The sequence below is a fragment of the Glandiceps talaboti genome, chromosome 22, assembly GCF_964340395.1.
Source record: "Glandiceps talaboti chromosome 22, keGlaTala1.1, whole genome shotgun sequence".
Classification (NCBI taxonomy): Eukaryota; Metazoa; Hemichordata; class Enteropneusta; family Spengelidae; genus Glandiceps; species Glandiceps talaboti.
In genome coordinates this window covers 17560403-17580140 of record NC_135570.1, presented here as the reverse complement: position 1 = coordinate 17580140, position 19738 = coordinate 17560403, and the positions used below count along the sequence as shown (strand labels likewise).

The 19738-nt window shown below is 35.7% G+C and overlaps 1 protein-coding gene across 1 annotated transcript; it reads right to left on the bottom strand.

Annotated features, from left to right (window-relative positions):
- Positions 1–11291: 11291 nt before the first annotated feature.
- On the bottom strand, positions 11292–19335 carry LOC144452273 (uncharacterized). Its single transcript, XM_078143339.1, has 6 exons — positions 18906–19335; positions 18002–18192; positions 16894–16949; positions 15135–15229; positions 13939–14051; positions 11292–12594 (listed from the first exon to the last, which is right to left on the bottom strand). The coding sequence occupies exons 1-6, from the start codon at positions 19261–19263 to the stop codon at positions 12388–12390; spliced, it is 1020 nt and encodes a 339-aa protein (XP_077999465.1). The 5' UTR covers positions 19264–19335; the 3' UTR covers positions 11292–12387.
- Positions 19336–19738: the final 403 nt, after the last annotated feature.

Genomic DNA, 19738 nt, shown 5'->3' with positions numbered 1-19738 from the left:
ACAAACTCATGCTAATTACATAGCAACAGCCAAGAGATGAAGATGTATTTTGTAGATTCAACACTGGGAATGAGTAGACAAGCAATAAATGTTGAAGAAAAAAATACAAATATGCCTGGCAAAGATACACCTCCCACAGCAATAGGTAAACAGTGGTGTGTATTACAGATAAGACATATGGGATGATGGGCAAGTTATTAACCAAAAATGTAGGCATATCTGCAATTACAACTATACCAAACTTGATTGGTATTCATTTTCAAACTGTTTTCTGTTACTTTTGAAGCTGCCCTAGTTAGTACTTGAACTTTACTTTTTTTCAATCAGACGATCAACAATGTATTCACTGAAGACTAAAAGAAAATAATTAGACATTGTACCACCTTACAGAAAAGTCCCACTATTGTGACACACGACAATAATTAAACATTGTACCACCTTACAGAAAAGTCCCACTATTGTGACACACGACAATAATTAGACATTGTACCACCTTACAGAAAAGTCCCACTATTGTGACACACGACAATAATTAGACATTGTACCACCTTACAGAAAAGTCCCACTATTGTGACACACGACAATAATTAGACATTGTACCACCTTACAGAAAAGTCCCACTATTGTGACACACGACAATAATTAGACATTGTACCACCTTACAGAAAAGTCCCACTATTGTGACACACGACAATAATTAGACATTGTACCACCTTACAGAAAAGTCACACTATTGTGACACGTCACGACAATAATTAGACATTGTACCCCCTTACAGAAAAGTCCCACTATTGTGACACACGACAATAATTAGACATTGTACCCCCTTACAGAAAAGTCCCACTATTGTGACACACGACAATAATTAGACATTGTACCACCTTACAGAAAAGTCCCACTATTGTGACACACGACAATAATTAAACATTGTACCACCTTACAGAAAAGTCCCACTATTGTGACACACGACAATAATTAGACATTGTACCCCCTTACAGAAAAGTCCCACTATTGTGACACACGACAATAATTAGACATTGTACCACCTTACAGAAAAGTCCCACTATTGTGACACACGACAATAATTAGACATTGTACCACCTTACAGAAAAGTCCCACTATTGTGACACACGACAATAATTAGACATTGTACCACCTTACAGAAAAGTCCCACTATTGTGACACACGACAATAATTAGACATTGTACCACCTTACAGAAAAGTCCCACTATTGTGACACACGACAATAATTAGACATTGTACCCCCTTACAGAAAAGTCCCACTATTGTGACACATGACAATAATTAGACATTGTACCACCTTACAGAAAAGTCCCACTATTGTGACACACGACAATAATTAGACATTGTACCACCTTACAGAAAAGTCCCACTATTGTGACACACGACAATAATTAGACATTGTACCACCTTACAGAAAAGTCCCACTATTGTGACACACGACAATAATTAGACATTGTACCCCCTTACAGAAAAGTCCCACTATTGTGACACACGACAATAATTAGACATTGTACCCCCTTACAGAAAAGTCCCACTATTGTGACACACTGTGAGATTTGTATGGGACAAAACATGGGATTCCACACCAATAGCTAGTCTATCAGCTAGCCCTCGGATGTTCTTCCAATAAAATACGACACACAGCTGAACAATGCTATCGAGGATGGAACATCTGAGGTCTAGCGAATGTCATCAGGATATAAATAACTGCCAATCAGAGAACCGTATTAGCGACAAGCACAAACAGAGGACAATAGCTAAATTATCATGCATATTCATCTTAAGGAGGGGCTTGTATAAATATAACCACCAATGCGTTAACTAAAATGTGTGAATGACAACGTCTACACACTCATCAAACTCACAATTACCATAAACCGATAAGCCATAGTAGTGACGTAAATGTGTTTGTCAACACTTGCATGCAGAGATTCCCCGAGGTCATAGGTTATTGAATATTTTAAAGTATATATATGCATATATGGCCCAACCCACCGTTTATCGTAATCTCAATGGAATGTCCGGTCTGAAAATGACATTCGCTAGACTGTTCGGGCAAGCCCAGGCCCCACATGCGAACTTCGTTCGCTTATAGTTATAGCATCGAAAGAAAGCCCGAACGTCTAGCAGCAAGACTAACCAATAGCATGAGATCCATATGGGGTAACATTTAATCCCATAGCCGGGATAGGGACGTTTTATAGGGAACTTATTGTTTGTATCCATAACTAATTTGTTATAGCTTTTGGTGCTTGTTTGTGATGACACTAACCCTCAGCTGATTGATCAATACTCTTTTAAGATGTGTGAAATTGTGAGTATAGTAGAATAAAATTTTCACAAAACTGTTCCAGTTGATAAGTTTAAGAACAAAGTTTTATCCATTGGCTAAAATGTTGCATTCAAATTACAATGTGTGAATTTAACTGTATGTATTCTGTGTTGTTAGAAACAATCCCATACCACCAGTACATTCCATGATTGTAGTAAAATGTTTTATTTTTTTATAGTTGGGTGGAATTCAATAAAAGTTGACGCCATTATTTTTCCTAAAACAGTTTCCTCTCTTTCCCAAATCTGGAATGCAAGTGTGTATTTGAAACAGAAAAGCAGATGAGTTCATGTCAGCACAGTTAACAACTGTCTTTTCATATTGTATTTCCCAATCTATTTCCCAATTTAAAAGAATATATGATATGGCTAGTGTATAGATACTAGATGTTGAGTTTAATTCAATTCTATTTGACTTAAAATTCATCTACATGTAGTGTTGACATTGTTTCTAAAGTTGGTGTTACTCACTTGCATGAACAGCCATTGTTACTAGACATAGGTTAAAGAGAATCCAAACTCAACATGTAACCTCTAGACTTGCAATAAACTCAGTCTGGCATTGTAGAACATTGTGGGGAAAATAGTAATTTCATGAGACATTTTTAATACATACAGACGTGTATTTGTCATTCATGCAATTGATATGTGGTTATGAAATAAAATATCAAACTAGAGGATGACCCTGAACAATTTAATAATGCATCACATACACAATGTTCATGCTGTACTTAACTACCTACCTATCCGCAAAAAAATAAGCGGACACACACACACACACATACATGTACTATAGATACCGGCACACAATGGTCAATGACATACATACATACATACACGCACATAAATGAATACATACATACATACATACATACATACATACATACAGACAGACAGACGTACATACATACATACATACATACATACATACATACATACATACATACAGACAGACAGACAGACGTACATACATACATACATACATACATACATACATACTAATACACATTAAGTACAGTTGTATATCTTTGCATATTTATTTCTTAGCATTGCCCCATGTTTTCAACTCCAGAAACAGGTGCCATTAGTTGTAAAAAGAACAAATATAAAAAACTGTGTTCAAAATATTAGTAATTTATTATTCAGGAAAAAAATGAGAACAACTAGATGAAATGAGCAATTCTAATTGGAAAGTTCAAAAGTTTTATGCATGATATTGATACTCAATACTATACATATCATGCAAATGTTGGGATAAGGGAGTGATCAGTTTTTACGGCCGGGGGTGGGCCGGTGACTTTTTGTTCATGTTGTACTTAAAAATAGTGACCCCCCCCTGCAATTCATTCACAAAACAATCCACCCCCCCCCCCCTCTGACAAATAAAAAAACACAATGACCCCCCCCCCCCCCCCATCTGTTGACAAGAAACACTCTTTTTGTTCTTGCAAAAGACACTATTCTCAAAGCATAATACCGCACACTGGACAGTTAATTTTACATGTTACATTTTCAGTAATTTTAAGTGTATCTGGTAAATTCGGTTGCTATCCCAAATCCATTGCTTCACATGTATAAAGCTCTTTATATAGGAACCCTATGAAAAGTATGATTGTCTGTTCACGGACGTACACAATATTCATGGTTTAGTAACCAAAAATTCTAGGATATCTCTTAGATTGAGTAAACTATTAATATTTATTAATTCAGCTAATTATCCAGTACAATATTATAAATGGAGTTAATATACTTGTAAACCCATGTCAATAACTGTTACACATAATGATGTACTCGCATCATATAATGAATTGTTTACATCATATAAAGATATGTTCACATCATATAGTCAATATATTGTTTTCTTTAAACTTAACACAACTGTGGCTTTCCATACTTGTACACGTTTGCACTCCTCAAGGTTTTGAATAATGAAATGTGATAAATGTCATTGTTTCAAAATTAAATTAAAAAATGTCATAAAAATGTTTTCTGTACTACAGCAGTTTCTAAACTAGATTACTAAATTCAATTCACTTACTACTGGCTATGTTGTCCAGTATATTGTTGGCAACATGATAGCCTTGAAAATAAATACACTCTAATACCAAGGAAATGTAACATTATGATCTGCTGACAAAATTTTACTCTCAGTATACAGTCACTCAATGTGGATACTAAGATATTCCAGAGGAGATGTAAAATCTAATTTTTCTCATAACTTAAATTTGCACCGTGTCAGTACTATAGAAGTTCTGGCTACAGTAAATAGCCCTTTACTAGATCATCATCAAACAAGTCTGTGTTTATAACTTTGTTTATCAGTCATTCACATAATATATATTCCCTGAGAATCCGGTTGATATTGTGTTCACCTTGGAATATATTTCTTTCTTGGTAGTTTATGGTGTAAAACAATAGCAAGAGAAAAGGGGGTAGCCTGGTAACATGTAGCCTGGTAACATGTATTAAACTTGGTGATGGTCACAGGTATCAGAGAAGAAGTGAAACACAAACACAGAAAAGTTATTTTTATAAGACAATTCGTACTATAGCTATGCCAAGTAACAGTACAATAGTTTGTACATGTATGATAAATCAACATATTAGGGGTGAGATCAGTAGGTAAAAAAACTTATTCTTTTAGTAAGGGCCTCAGAACACCTTCCTCACCCCTTCTAACTAAAATGGTAAAATTGTTGCAGACAGCACAATCAATTTCAAATCAGTATGTAGTATCATGTAGTGCTATGAATACAAAGCCAGTATGTAGTGAGGAAAAAATAGCTTTTTCATTGGCACAATAATGTATTTTAGGGCCATGCATAACACATTTTTTTCCCATTTTTCAATTTGACATTTTTAGAAATGTTTGTGTTGGGGTACAAAACAGATTTCATTATAAAGGACCTCCTCTCACCCCACCCCTCACTAGAAGAATTTAGTTTTTATCCTAAATTGAACTATTGATCTCAACCATAAATCAATTTGGAACTTCTAATGGAGATGATCATAGCTATCATACATTATATGTACAAAAATGTATAGGAACTAAACTTTAAACTATACACATGGACATTGAATATCCAATATCTAGACACAGGCTGGGTCAGGCACTTTCAGTCACAGTGTTTGCCATATATTATTTCAAAGTGTCCTAAATTGGTTATGTTAATTTGTACACAATTCCACATGTTCAGGTCAATGGAGGAACAGATTTTAGAGCCAGTAAATCTTAAGGTATTTCATTTCTTATGTGTTACATGTACAGCTACACATGCAAGTTTTTGTACCACAAAATGACACAATGCAACTCATGGCGTGCAATAGCGAGAAGTCAATTTTCTAACAAATAACTGTTGCTTAAAGATGGCCATGGTGCAGTGTTGTGATGCCATACCATATGTATTGGATGTATCAAGAGACAGAGTTTATGTTATATTTGAATGTATATTTATAGCTATTTGTTTATGGTTTATTTTATGCACTTACATTTTTTTGTTTAATAGCTTGCACAGCGCCCACAAGTGGCAGCATAGCGGCTCAATGACTAGTACACATGCGTGTCCTATACACTAAGCGATGTTTTTTTGGTAGTTTTACCCAAGGATGCATTGCGGTACAATGACTACGCATGCAAGTTCTACATGTATGTACGATGTACAATCTCCACACCAAGGGCGCTATCTATGATATCATTGTGAGGCAGCTGGTCACAAATGAATCTACCCAGCTGTGTGAGCTTAGGGGCTTTGGCCTAGTTATGATATTAAATGTGTGGACATTGAAGTACAGGAGCATGGCTCAAGATTTTGTTTAGTTGAAAAAAAGGTGACCCCCCCCCCCCCCTTATTCGCCTCGTAAAAATGATGACCCCCCCCCCCCCTTCTTTGAGTCCCAAATTGAGGTCCCCCCCCCCTCTGATTTACCAGCCCACCCCCGGCCGTAAAAACTGACCGCTCCCTAATCTGGCTAGTATTACAATGTCATTACTGAATATAATTTTACTTATGATATGTTGCTAGCAATGTGAATTGTTGAATGCAACATAATTCCATGAATGAAACATATTTGATTGTACATGTAATTTTCAACAACAGACAGTTATTATGATTAGACAACCATAACAAATATGATCAACAAAACAATTTTCAATTTTCTCTGTGATCTTGAGTAATACAATTGGCAAAACGTTTGATTGGGTGAACTGATATGACCACACTGTTTTCCATTTGTGTTTGAGAGAAAGAAAATGGTGCAAATATATGAATCACGTACCCTGTGTTTTCATTGAGTATTTAGCCTTATTACTCTGTTGAAAGAGCCCCCTTAGAAGTGTTTGATAATCAGAAAAATGTTCAAGAAATCATGCAAGACAATTTAAGGCTTCTTGGTAACAATATGATGTATTTTCCTGCAGTGTTCCACTGAAAGAGCTTTAATGCACAGGGATTTGGAACTGGTCAGTGTATATGTTTGCAGATATTTGTTGTTGGTATTTTTTACCCCTTTTTCATTATATTTTTTCATATTTCAAACCTTTCCCCTTCAAGGTGTCATTTAATAAAGTTGCACTTTGAAAGCCAGTCATAGATGACAAGTTAACAGACTAGGTTGAGACATGACCGAGGGTCGCCACTTGAGGGCGCTCGGAGGTAGCTATGCATTAATGGTTAATAAGGCAGGTAGCAAAAGCAAAGGTTGATTCAAAAACAAGAAATGACTAAATGAAAATGAATAGCGATAAAAAGGCAACCAGGCTATCAATGTTAATATAACGATATATTCGCATAATATATTGACTGAAATGGTCAATATATTGTATTTTTTAGACTTAAGACAGCTGCGGCTTTCCATAGAAACACGTTACCGCACATGGCATGATGGTGCGTGTCACAACATTTGAAGCTGGGCACAAAACATTAAAGCAACTAGTGCGCTGGCCGTCGATACCAGGGCACCGCACCCTGCTAAAAAAAAACTCATGATGGATGACGACTGCGAGAATTACCGCGAAGTATATGTTGGGAACGATTATTTTACCGTCAAGATCGAGTGAGAATTTCTGTTCGCCACTATGGCGAAAAACGCATAAAACATTTTTGTCAAACTGAATATGAGTTCGCCTTTGCGAATTTGGCTAATGTTTGGGTGAACACAGCATGATGATGTTGTGTATTGAATGTTTTAAGATGCATAAAATAAGTCAACATGGTAAACTAAAAACAAACACACAGATAGAGTCAGTTGAATTCATGCAGAACAGTTTGCATATTGTACTAGTTCACTTAAAATATGAGAGTTCATTTACTTCTATTATTTTTTTATTATTAAAACCAACACAATACACTATAACTCCACCAAATATATGTTTAAACTACTTTGAAAATCTCAGGCATTTTTAATTCATTCAAACTGTTATTTATCTAATATTTGTGAGAAATAACTACTTCTACACCCATGCCAAATTGTTTGCTTATATTATTAAATGAAACACTTCTTTACTCTACTATCAAACCAATTTGGCAACGCGATCATCTTGCAAAACGTTGCCATTTTTAATTCATGCAAGTGATCCATATCAAATTATGATAAGATGACTGATATCACTATTCTTACCCAATGTCCATCCTAACTTTAGTTTAGAAAGTATTTTATTAATCTACTAATGATCATGGTGGCCATCTTGAATAGGTGGCCATTTTAGATTTATGCAAATGGTTTAATACTTAGTCATAGGCCAAACTCTACTTTCATACCAAATTTGGTGTAATTATCATGACCATTTTCTGAAATCTGATCTACACTATGAGTAGCTTTACTTGTGTTTAATTCAGTCAACAATGAATTTGTTTAACAGATAGAGGCAAATTGACTGATGAGCACCCCTGAAATACCCTTATACAATTATCTAATTACTTCACTATTGTAAGTCTACAGAACAGATAGGAAAATCTACATACAACATATCAAAAGATTCATGGATTGTATGCTCCCCAGGGAGTTGAGGAAGTATAAAGGGCCGTTGTGCTGCTATAGATCCGCGCCAGGGGTAATAATTGTACAGCACTAGCAAAATCTATTCATATATATGCATATATATGCAAATTTGAGGGGTAAGATCTCAAAATTTCACTTTGAAGGCATGTTTTTTTTTGGATTCAGCACTATTAAATTATGCTAGAAAAGTTGCCTTTCAGCTTTTACCCAAAAATGCCAACAAAAACATTTTCCATGCAGCCAGTGGCTTCTTCTGGAATTGGAACTAGACTAGATTGAACAAGGAAAAGTATTGTATCTCAAAAGTGGATGTACAGTCTCGATTTTTTTTAGTTTTGCCGCTGACTTTGTTAAATAATGCAAAAAGTATGATTTGTGTAGCAATGCACATTTAACGAAATCGAAACAATGTTTTATTTTAAGCGAAAGTTTCACAAAACTTGCATTATTTAAATGTGTACGTCGAATATTTATCTTCCGAATCCCAAATTAAACTCACAGCAATTACTCTTTTCAAATTTTCACGTTACAATCTTTCAAAAAACTACTGCCTTGTAAAGATCATTTACAAACCAAAAAAATACACTTCTTTCTACAGCGTTACCTTAACAGCATTCAATAATTGTTTGCTCTGTAGTTTGACTAACTCTAGTTTGATTAACGAACTCAAATTGTTTATATTTTACCACTAATACCACTTGCTGTGACGTCGACGTATTTTAAACGATATTAAACGATAAATTTTAACCTTACCGTATTCTTGTCAACCTCCGGCCAATCTTCGGTTCTTCTTTCCGTCGGAACACTTCCATCAAAGGCATCTTCATGTATCCACTATACGCTGGTGAGGCAGGATATCAGAGTAATCCACATCAGTCGGAGGAGCAGGGTTTCGCACACAGCCATCTGTATTTTAAGCGAAAGTTTCACAAAACTTGCATTATTTAAATGTGTACGTCGAATATTTATCTTCAGCTAACACAGACCGAATGCCAAATTAAAGGTGATTCAAAATGCTCACATTCACTATCGCTAATTTGCTAGACGACATGTTTGTGAAACGCATTCTGGTTTTAAAACTTTTCAAAAGCGTCTGCAAACACCTTAAAATGACCCTTTTTCAGTCACTTCCCTTCGGATTTACTTCAAGAGTTTTCGGGTATTTCCGGTCCCACCTAGACCACGGGATTTTATGATGTCATAAGGGGTACACGTTAGCACTAAGACTATGACGAGCGTAGTCACTAGGTGAATAAAACTCAACAGCATTGTGAAAAAATACAATCCTAGTGGTTGTAACAGACATCAGTAAACAAAAACTACACTCTACATGTCTTATTAACCAACATTTACCGATATTTACTCACACTTTCTCACTAATTGGCGGTGTCTGTGGGTATAAATGCTAAAATATTATCTCCCCATATTATGGCAAAATAAATCAAAACGGCTAGACTACAGTGTAGATATACATAAACACTTGTAATGTCGGTCGCGTGTTTCAATTTATTTATCTGATTTTTTTATTATTTGCCGACGAGAAGCATTACAATATCTTCGACACGCATGGCATCGACAGCATATTTTAGCCCACTATACTCACTGATGTCGCCTTTTGAACGGCGCATTTAGTAACAAAGTAAACATATTTATCTTGAATAAATAAACTAGCTATTAGATTGCCATATTATCAGCAATAAAATTGTAAAGAATTGAGGAAATTTCGTGAGTTTAGTGTTGTCATTTACATGACTTTAGCAACTCTTCTGGAAGAAAACTTGTATGGTTTCCCTTGTTGCGATATCACTTGATTTAATGCAACAAGCCTATTTAATATTCATTAGAAGAATTTTGTAACGAATCATGGTATTCGAAGTATACAGTTTAGGAAACCAACAAATCAAATATCGCGATGTGTTCATTATATTAAATATGATTGGACAATATTGACGTCGGCAATCAAGGTCGTGACCCCAGCACATGGTTACGAAAGAAAGCCTGCAACTAGATACTTAGCCACGTCCGGTCCAATTTCTCAGGGTTTGTTTTGAAGTTAGAGACGTTATTTCTGTACAACTTGAAGAATTTTACAATATATCTGATTGATAAATATGGATTACATCAACACGTGGATAAATTTAACCTGACACGAATGTGCGCTGTGCTCTCCCGATTCCATACGTACATTGTACATACACTGCTTCAGCTTTGATCGGCGGAACTATCCTAGTATATGTGTGAAATGGCCCAGAATACACAGTGTATTGTGGTTTATACTGTTATGGATACTGGTAGTATCCAGTAGAATTCTACACAATACATAATGGAGACTACCAGAATCCATGTAGAATAAAGACACTGTATAACACTGGAGATGGAACATCAGAATACAGTGACAGAATCCAGCCAACAGGATTCCAATGTATTCCAGCAGAATCCAATGTGGAATACACTACTGGATACTGTGTATCTACACAGGATATGAATTTGGTTCTAGTAGTGGATACCTCTCAAATATGTTGGAATTAAGTAGAATTCATAATGCTGGAGACTACATATGGTAGTGAATTCTACATGCTTCCAGTAGCAGTTGGGCTTTTCAGGGTTTACAGGGAATTTTGATATATCAGCTTTTTCCAATACTTGGTTATACAGCTCTGGATTTTTACAATAGTTTGTTCATCAAGTGCAACTATTAAACTGATCAGGGTTCACCAAAAGGCTTGTGTGTCATACACATTTTGCTTTCCCAAGAACAATTTAGATAGATAACAAACAACCTTTCCACAGAACAACCATTACCAATATACTGTTGCTGAGTGTTCTCTCACAATCATCCAACAATTCATGCCTTTACAGACTTAACACACAAAAGAATAAAATTCACATGGTTTTTATTTTCATAATAAAAAATAAATAGATAAAAATTACAAGTACTTTTTAAAGAATTAAAGATTTTTTTTACAGAAAAGATGCATAATTTGGCCCTAATCGAAAACTCAAACAATGCTCGGAGATGGCAGCCAAGGTTGTTAAAAAATCTCAATCTCGTCTGAAGTTTTTATATCGCAATAAGAAATTCTTAGTTAAAAATTATCGGACAACTACTCGCCAATTGTCTAGTTCAATGTCATTGTGATTATGTCAGTTCATATTGGTATAGTGCATTAAATATGAAAAGCAAACAAAAACTTCAAAATTCTCAAAATAAGGTTATAAGGTTTGTCCTGCATATGCCACCATGGACTCATTGAACCGGTCCATTACAAAAAATTGGGATGGCTACCCATCAGCCACAGGCTTTCATATATTAAACTCAACCATGTACATAGAGTTAGAACAGTACTGGCCCCGAAGTATTTATCTGATCCATTTGTTTATAATAATCATGTTCATAGAACTAGATCCGGTCCCTATTCTATTTTTATACCAGGCAGGGCTAGGTTTTATCAGAATAGTTTTGCTTACAGTGCAAGTGTTGAATGGAACAGAGTGCCAAATACTATTCAGAGCATAACTTCAAATGCTCTTTTTTAAAAATGGTTAAAGGGATATTTTTATGATTTAATGGACCGTATTGTAATGGATGACTTTGTGTTTTACTGATTGTTTTTTATGTGGGACCACAGTGGAAATAAGTTTTTAACTTTTCTGTGTTATCCCAGCACGATTTTGTTGTTGTTTTTTGTCTTGTAAATGTTTCCTGTACACTATGTTTTGAAGAAGATTGAAATACAACAAGTTGACAGATGGAAGACATACGATGAAAGAAAATCCACCTAACCACACTGTACAATATCTTACCCACAATCATAACTTCATCACTGACCCATATTTGTGAACATTTTAAGCAAGGTTATTAAGCTTAGGAATAAAAAATAAAGTTATAAATTTGGCTCTACACAATGTCTCTTCAATCCTTCAATTCTACTACTAGTAGTATTATAACAATGTCTGTTTAATCCTCTACTACTACTAGGCGGGGGGGATGTGTTCCTTCCAACGTCCTTGGACATGGTCCCTTGCAACTTCTTTTCAGTATTTGGATTTTGGTTTTAATGTGAGTCTTGTATCGAGTGTCTTAATCAATTCATTAAATTTGTCCGTCCGCCAAGTTGGTGAATATATGGGAATGGCACCATCTTTCTCCTCCTCTTCATCGGACATCATGTCTGCCACTACACCCTTCCAAAAGATCCTTTCCTCTTCCCCATTTAAAACACTTTGTCTCTTTAACATCATCTGCAATAAAGAGAAAGATTAGCTTAAAACTGAGAAACACATAATGAGTGTGCACCAAAGAAAGACTAAACAGAAATAAATGTTGTATGTAGGCAGATTTGTTTCATAAATATTAGAGTAAAACTCTTCCTTATGGCTTGACACTTGTACAAAAGCAACTTGTGACTATGTGACACATAAATGCATACACACACACACAATGGTGACAATCATCTGATAGTTACAGTTATGTTTTGTTGTGAGCCTTCACATCTACATAGATATTTACAGGGGAATGTTATAGTTGTATGTTTTGTTGTGAGCCTTCACATCTACATAGATATTTACAGGGGAATGTTATAGTTGTATGTTTTGTTGTGAGCCTTCACATCTACATAGATATTTACAGGGGAATGTTATAGTTGTATGTTTTGTTGTGAGCCTTCACATCTACATAGATATTTACAGGGGAATGTTATAGTTGTATGTTTTGTTGTGAGCCTTCACATCTACATAGATATTTACAGGGGAATGTTATAGTTGTATGTTTTGTTGTGAGCCTTCACATCTACATAGATATTTACAGGGGAATGTTATAGTTGTATGTTTTGTTGTGAGCCTTCACATCTACATAGATATTTACAGGGGAACACAACTCCAGCACATGATGCCAGTATCACAAACTACCTGTATGGGTCCTGAAAAGTCATGTAAATTATGATTTTATATCACCTACTATCCATTCTATTTTAGTGAAAAATCAAGTTGATCTTGTGTCTTAACAGGGTATCTGCTGTGCATCATTGGAGTTAGTAAAGATAATCCATGATAAAGGCACAAGATCAACTTGATGTGGGGCCTTGTATCAAGTGTGTCAACAGAAATGCTATATTCATGGTTGCACAATACAAGGTCAAAAGAGATGTTTTAAATTTAAATATGAGTGACAGATATGGGACTGGGTCTTATCAAGCATAGCTTGTAAAAGTTGTTCTTCCATTAATTCAAATTCAAATTACACTCGGTGTACAACCACTACGATTATTTTATTGTGGTCAATTCATATTTAATTCTTAATAACTGATCTGGATCAAAGCCTACTCTGGGTGGTGGTTTTGGTCCCAATCAAAGTAATTCAAATCAGAATACAAACAGTTAGTAAAGCTGGACGTAGTGTGTAAATTATAATTTATTGGAATATAATCCTTCTTTCATGTTTGTTATGTATGGGTGAAAAGTGGATTCAATGCGGATTAATTTAATATGGATTCGATCTTGATCAGGTCAACTGTCTAACCTCAAATCAAGATCAAATGGCAAGCAAACATACTGAATGAAGTTTTGATTTCACTTGCAATTCCGTACCTTATATCGTCGGCTGTAAGCCCTCCTACGCTTCTTTTGCTTTTTCCCATACTCTTGGTTGTCTTCTTCTCTGTGTCTCACTCTGCAAGAGTTGTACCTTGCAACTACTGAAGCTAGTGATAAAAAAGGATGCAATCATTTAGAAAAAGGTGTAACACTATGCACTGTGTCCATCAAGCAGTGGTTACAGGTACTTATTGTATGTATTCTGCTCCCAACAAATAGACGTTTACATCAAAACATATTGTTTACACTTCGGTCAAAAATAAGTGCGCAAGATATTTGTGTAGTTTTGATGTAAACGTCTATTTGTTGGGTGCAGAATAACGACACTGAAAGGTTGCTATTATAGTTCATAATTTCTACAACCTGGCAACATTATTTAGGAATACTGTAAACCTGGACAGTCCGCTGTCCACAAATGTCCACACTCATTCTTGCCCAGAATTGATAATGTAAATACAATATTAACCAATATATGCTACCAACTTGTGTGGCAAGCTTCACAAAATATGCCATTATCTTCAAGTACATGCAGTCGTGCATCTGAAGTTGAACTCTAAATTTAGTAATTGAACATTGAATATTCATGAGTACAAAAGTGCTGTACACCTCAGTGTCATGGCTTGGTTATTTACTATTTTGGATTTTTAATTGACAAAACAATAATGGCTTCCTACTTGAAAAATCAACATGAAACAACATATGCCAAGTCCTTGTTTGTAACTCAATAAATTGCACAAGACTGATACACTTGCAAAATGTTTGTTATTGTACATACAATAATATACTTTTTTACACATTTTTTATAGATTTTCTACAGTTTACTGAGCCTCAGTTACAAAGGACTTTCCATATGTTTGTTCACATTGATTTTGTAAGTAAGAAGGCATGATACAAATTTTACCGATCCTCAACCACATGGCCATTTTAACACTAGATCAGTTTGATGTTTCTCTGAAACCACAGTTAGGTGATGTAAAATCACAAAATGACTCTACAGAAACCCGTTATTTCCTGTTCTTTTACATCCATGTCCAAATATTGTAAAAAGAAAACCAACCTAACTACCCAAAGTATTGGGCTCGGTTGCCCATTGACCAGATCTATTTTTTAGTCTGGCCTTACTAGTGGTAGTATAGTTAAATGCTGTTTATCTAAATAGTGTCACATTAATTCTAATGGTATTTTCTTACCTTTGTATTCTAAATCAGTATATTTCTCTCCATATTTATCCTTCAACTGCTTCATTAATGACTCCCTTGCTGCCAAATTGGTTGTTGATGTGATGCTGCACAAAAAAGAATTCTGTATTAGTGCACTTTACAGATACAACAACATGCATCAATAACACTAAACTGATTGTTGTTGTGTCCTTTTATGTAATATGTCTCTGACAGAGCTCTGACAACTCTAAATTATCCCATTGGCACTACATCTGCATATCTGATATGTTGATTCATAACTGAAGATAGGCAAATACAATTTCCCATAATTCACACAGCTTAAAGGTTTCTTTTATTTCAGCTTTTGCTGTTTTGGTTGAAACTGTGACATTCAGATGACAAACATAGCCCTTCAGCAGTTGAATTACAAAAATACCAACTCATGAATATTTACTAGGCAGTACATATAAGGCCAAAAAAAAGAAAAGAATTGTTTCTGGTCAGGGCAGTCTGACTAAAATGGTGCGACGACGCGGTTTTTTTAATTTTTTTTTTTTTACTTCTCAATAAACCTGTCATTCAGTCTCCTATTTATGGCAGTTAATACTGTTCTTTTTATTTAGTCCTTTAGAGCAAGTGCAGGGTTCTCCACGATTTTGACCACTAAAGGTGGCCTAATTGGTATATCATGTTTAGCATATTTTTCAGATCGTAAATGTTAAGAGTGAAAAAAAAATTCAACATCAAAAAAGCCTACAATCAATTTAATTTCTATTGTATCCATTCAGCAAACTAGAATACACACACATTTGTTCAGATCAACAATTTCCAAACCTTTAATATAATTCACAATGTAAAAATTTCAGGAAGGAGATTGATAGATACACAGCTTTGACGACATTGGCAAGCACACCCACATGCTACACATTGCATTGCATGCACATATAGGCTACTGAGCTATCAGTTAGTTTTGAGTTGTTGGTTTCGCCTTCTAATCTTGCATGTCATTCATAAAAATAATCTAAAGACAATTCATTTTCCTTTATCTTTATACAATTTGATATCCTTTTTATTTATATTAATGGAAAAAAAATTCATCAAATTTTGCCGGAAATATATACATATATTTCTGTGACGAATTTGGGCTACAAATTACGGATACGTTCAGTGCTCTTTTGCATGACAAAACATGGCTGTCGTATCGTTCTACGGCAACCGCGATTCACATCCAAACTTAATCATTTAGGACAGTAATTCTAATACACGGAACCGTACCAGAGTAGTAATTCTTTAAGAATAAATATGAATTTTAAGTTTTCATCCGTATTCATCGACGCAATAACAAAAATGGTCAGGGCGTTGTATGCATACTATTTACGCGTACGGGACATGCGACGGGAAGGCTTGGATCTGGGTTGATTTAACCGGCCACGGAAACTAACGACATACTGTCTTCCGACCCTTCGATCTTACTGTACTTGTACTACGGTATTACTGGGGAATTGTTTAAAGGTGTAAACTGTTTTAAATTTTGTTTCGACTACCATCGTTATTAATTGAGGCGATACACATTGAAGTGTATCCCCCCCCCCCAAAAAAAAAAGGACTGACGCGCGGGTATTTAAGTGATGCGCGCGCTGACCAGAAACAATTCTTTTTTTTTGGGGGGGGGGGGGGGGGGGGGGGCCTAATTTTGTCATCATAACTAAATGTTATTGCTCACTTTTGTGCAGTACATATTTAGTCTCCAATGATTTTCATATTGATATGTTATTTAATTAATACATACCTCTCTGCTGGGTTGTAGGCTAAGCTTTCTTCACATATCAGTTTTTTCATTGCATCCTATAGAGAAAAACAAATACATGAAAACTATACTGTCATAATGTGTAATTTTTTAGCATACAAATGCCTGAGCCATTCATATTTAGGAAATGGTGGATATCAAGTACCAGTAGTGCTATTTACCCGGTATCTGTTCCTTGCAGGCAATTTTAGACAACTGCAGAATGTACAATAACAATGACCAGAACATTACTAATACTAGTGCTCAGTGCAGTGCCTGCTTATCAACCCTAAATCATAAGTGTCAATTCACAACCATGCTTTCTCCGTTCTTATTTTGTATTCTAGATTGACTTTCAACTACATGTAATTTGTGTACCAAGTTACCATGCTACAACATTCAAAGACACTTTGTACAATAAGCATGCTTCATGACCTGAGTTTTTCCTCAGAGTACAGAAAAATGCTGAAAACAAGACCCAGAAGCTAGTGATCCATACAGCAGTTTGAATTTCCCACCAATTCACAGATTAGCCATAATCCTCTTTATATAGGGAAAGAGTCACAGATTAGCCATAATCCTCTTTATAGGGACTCTTTCGGGAAATTCAAACTGCTGTATGGATCACTAGCTTCTGGGTCTTGTTTTCAGCTCGTACATTGTACAAAGTGTCTGTGAATGTTGAAGGATGGTAACTTGCTACAAAAATTAGTTGAAAATCAATGTTTGCTTCATAGAGTGTAAAATCTTTCAAAATGAGACACATTCTCCTGCAAACGACTGTTTAGATTGTGTATATTTTGATGATTACTTGCCAGACAGTCACCACAAGATCTCCATCCCAAAAGATACAGCCAGTCATATGCAAAATATGGCCCAGGGCCGAGGAGTTATGTCTTTTAACTCCTTAAAATGTTAGTTATCCTAGTGGTTTTAAATTAGACACCAAAACTAATGTCCCCATCAAATACAAAGACAGTCAGACTGGCAGTGTTTGAGTTTAAATCGTCCACATAAACAGACACAGTCACACCATTCCTATAGCACTACTGAACCTTATCAGTTAAGTTCTGCTAAAAAGGCAAGGTTAAAGCAAATCCAACACACTTACACTTAACTCCAGTGGAACGTTTCCCTTCTTCGGTCTCCGCCTCTCATAATCTTGCCTTTGATTTTCTTTCTCTTGGTTTTGTTTCACCAGCTGCATTACTGCCTCTTTCATTGTGTCTTGTCCAGATTGCATTTTTGTCACACTATCAAAGAGAGCATTAATACTTTCTTGCATCTCCCTTCGATCTGTTTCTAAGATAAAATGTGACAGTATAATGTTACTTATTAGAGGGTTGAGGTTAGACTTTGACATTGCAATGCTACACTGGGGCAACTCTATGTTTGCCGATAAAATCATAATTGAAAAAAATTACACTTTTTAAATGCACGACTTTCTATACAGCATGAAGGTATAATACCTAAATGTATACAGTAATACTTATCAAAACTGAGCCTAAGTGTTTGAAAACGTGATTTCACACATTTATCTTTTGTTTCTTTAAATGTGTATTATTTCTCCTGGCAGCCAGACTGAAGTCTCACATGAGATCTGTTTCCAGATTACAATAGATGTTATCCATAACAGTGTTAATCAAGAATTAACGCAGATTAAAGGACAAAAAAAAACAGTTTACACTAAACAAAAGGATTAGATGCCTTATTGTCTATGTCAGTAGAGGTCGCGACAATTTCCTTCTACACTACAGACAAATCGTCTCATGATCGTTTTATCAAAACACACTATAACAATATGTGTTATAACAAATGTTTACCGGCTTGTAACTTTGCGTGGGAAAAACAAACTGGCCAAGTCACACGAAATTAATGAAAAAATCGCAATAATTTTGAACTTTACAAAGTGAGAACTTAGCTGCAGCATATGCTACTGTACTTATACGTTTTATATGCTTGAAATTCACTGACACAGTCAGTTATGTCTGATTATATTTATAAATTCCACTCACCCTCGGTTATTGATGTTCGCCTTTCGTCGGAGTTTTGGGCGCTGTATGGCGTCATGGAAAATAGAGCGGGCCGACAGCCTCTTTCAGCAGGCCTGTTACTTTCTGCATTCCGGGTTCCGTAAAAGGAAGTACCACTCTGGTTGGGACGAAGAGGAGTCTGAAACATCGTATCGACGTTATTTGAACGTGTACTTGAATTACTAATACTATTACTAGCGCCACGACTACCAGTACCGAAAGTATTGCTACTGCTAGAACTACCACTACTACTTGTTGACATGTCTTCGGGGGGAGTTCCGTCAATGATGGAAGAAATGACATCGTTCATATGTAAAGGTCTTCGAGAGTTTCGTGACATAACGACAAATTCTGGCAAAAACCTTCGGAGACTATACAAATCTTGCACCAGCTGATTTGAGTGCTTGATTTGACTGTACTACTACCGCATGCGCAATGAGATTATGCAAATTTTAAACTCTGACCTTAACACTTTTTAACCAATAACAGAGACGCATTGCAACGTTTCACAGCAACTTAGCTGCGCATCGACACTGCGCATGCTGAACACACACGAATATTTATTAATGTCAGCGTTTCTCACTTTTTGTACTTTGGTACATACCAACGCAAGATTTAGCGAGGCCGATCTATCGTGACTGTAAAGTTTTATCAAAATAGTCAAATGACTTGAGGCCCTCGTAAATTTATTTTTTTACAATAAAATATGCATGCCACCCCACCCCACCCCTGATAGATTTTTAAAATGTGGACACCCCCCCCCCTTGTAATAACTAAAGTTTCCCATACTTGGCGTTACTTTGCAAGTAGTTTTT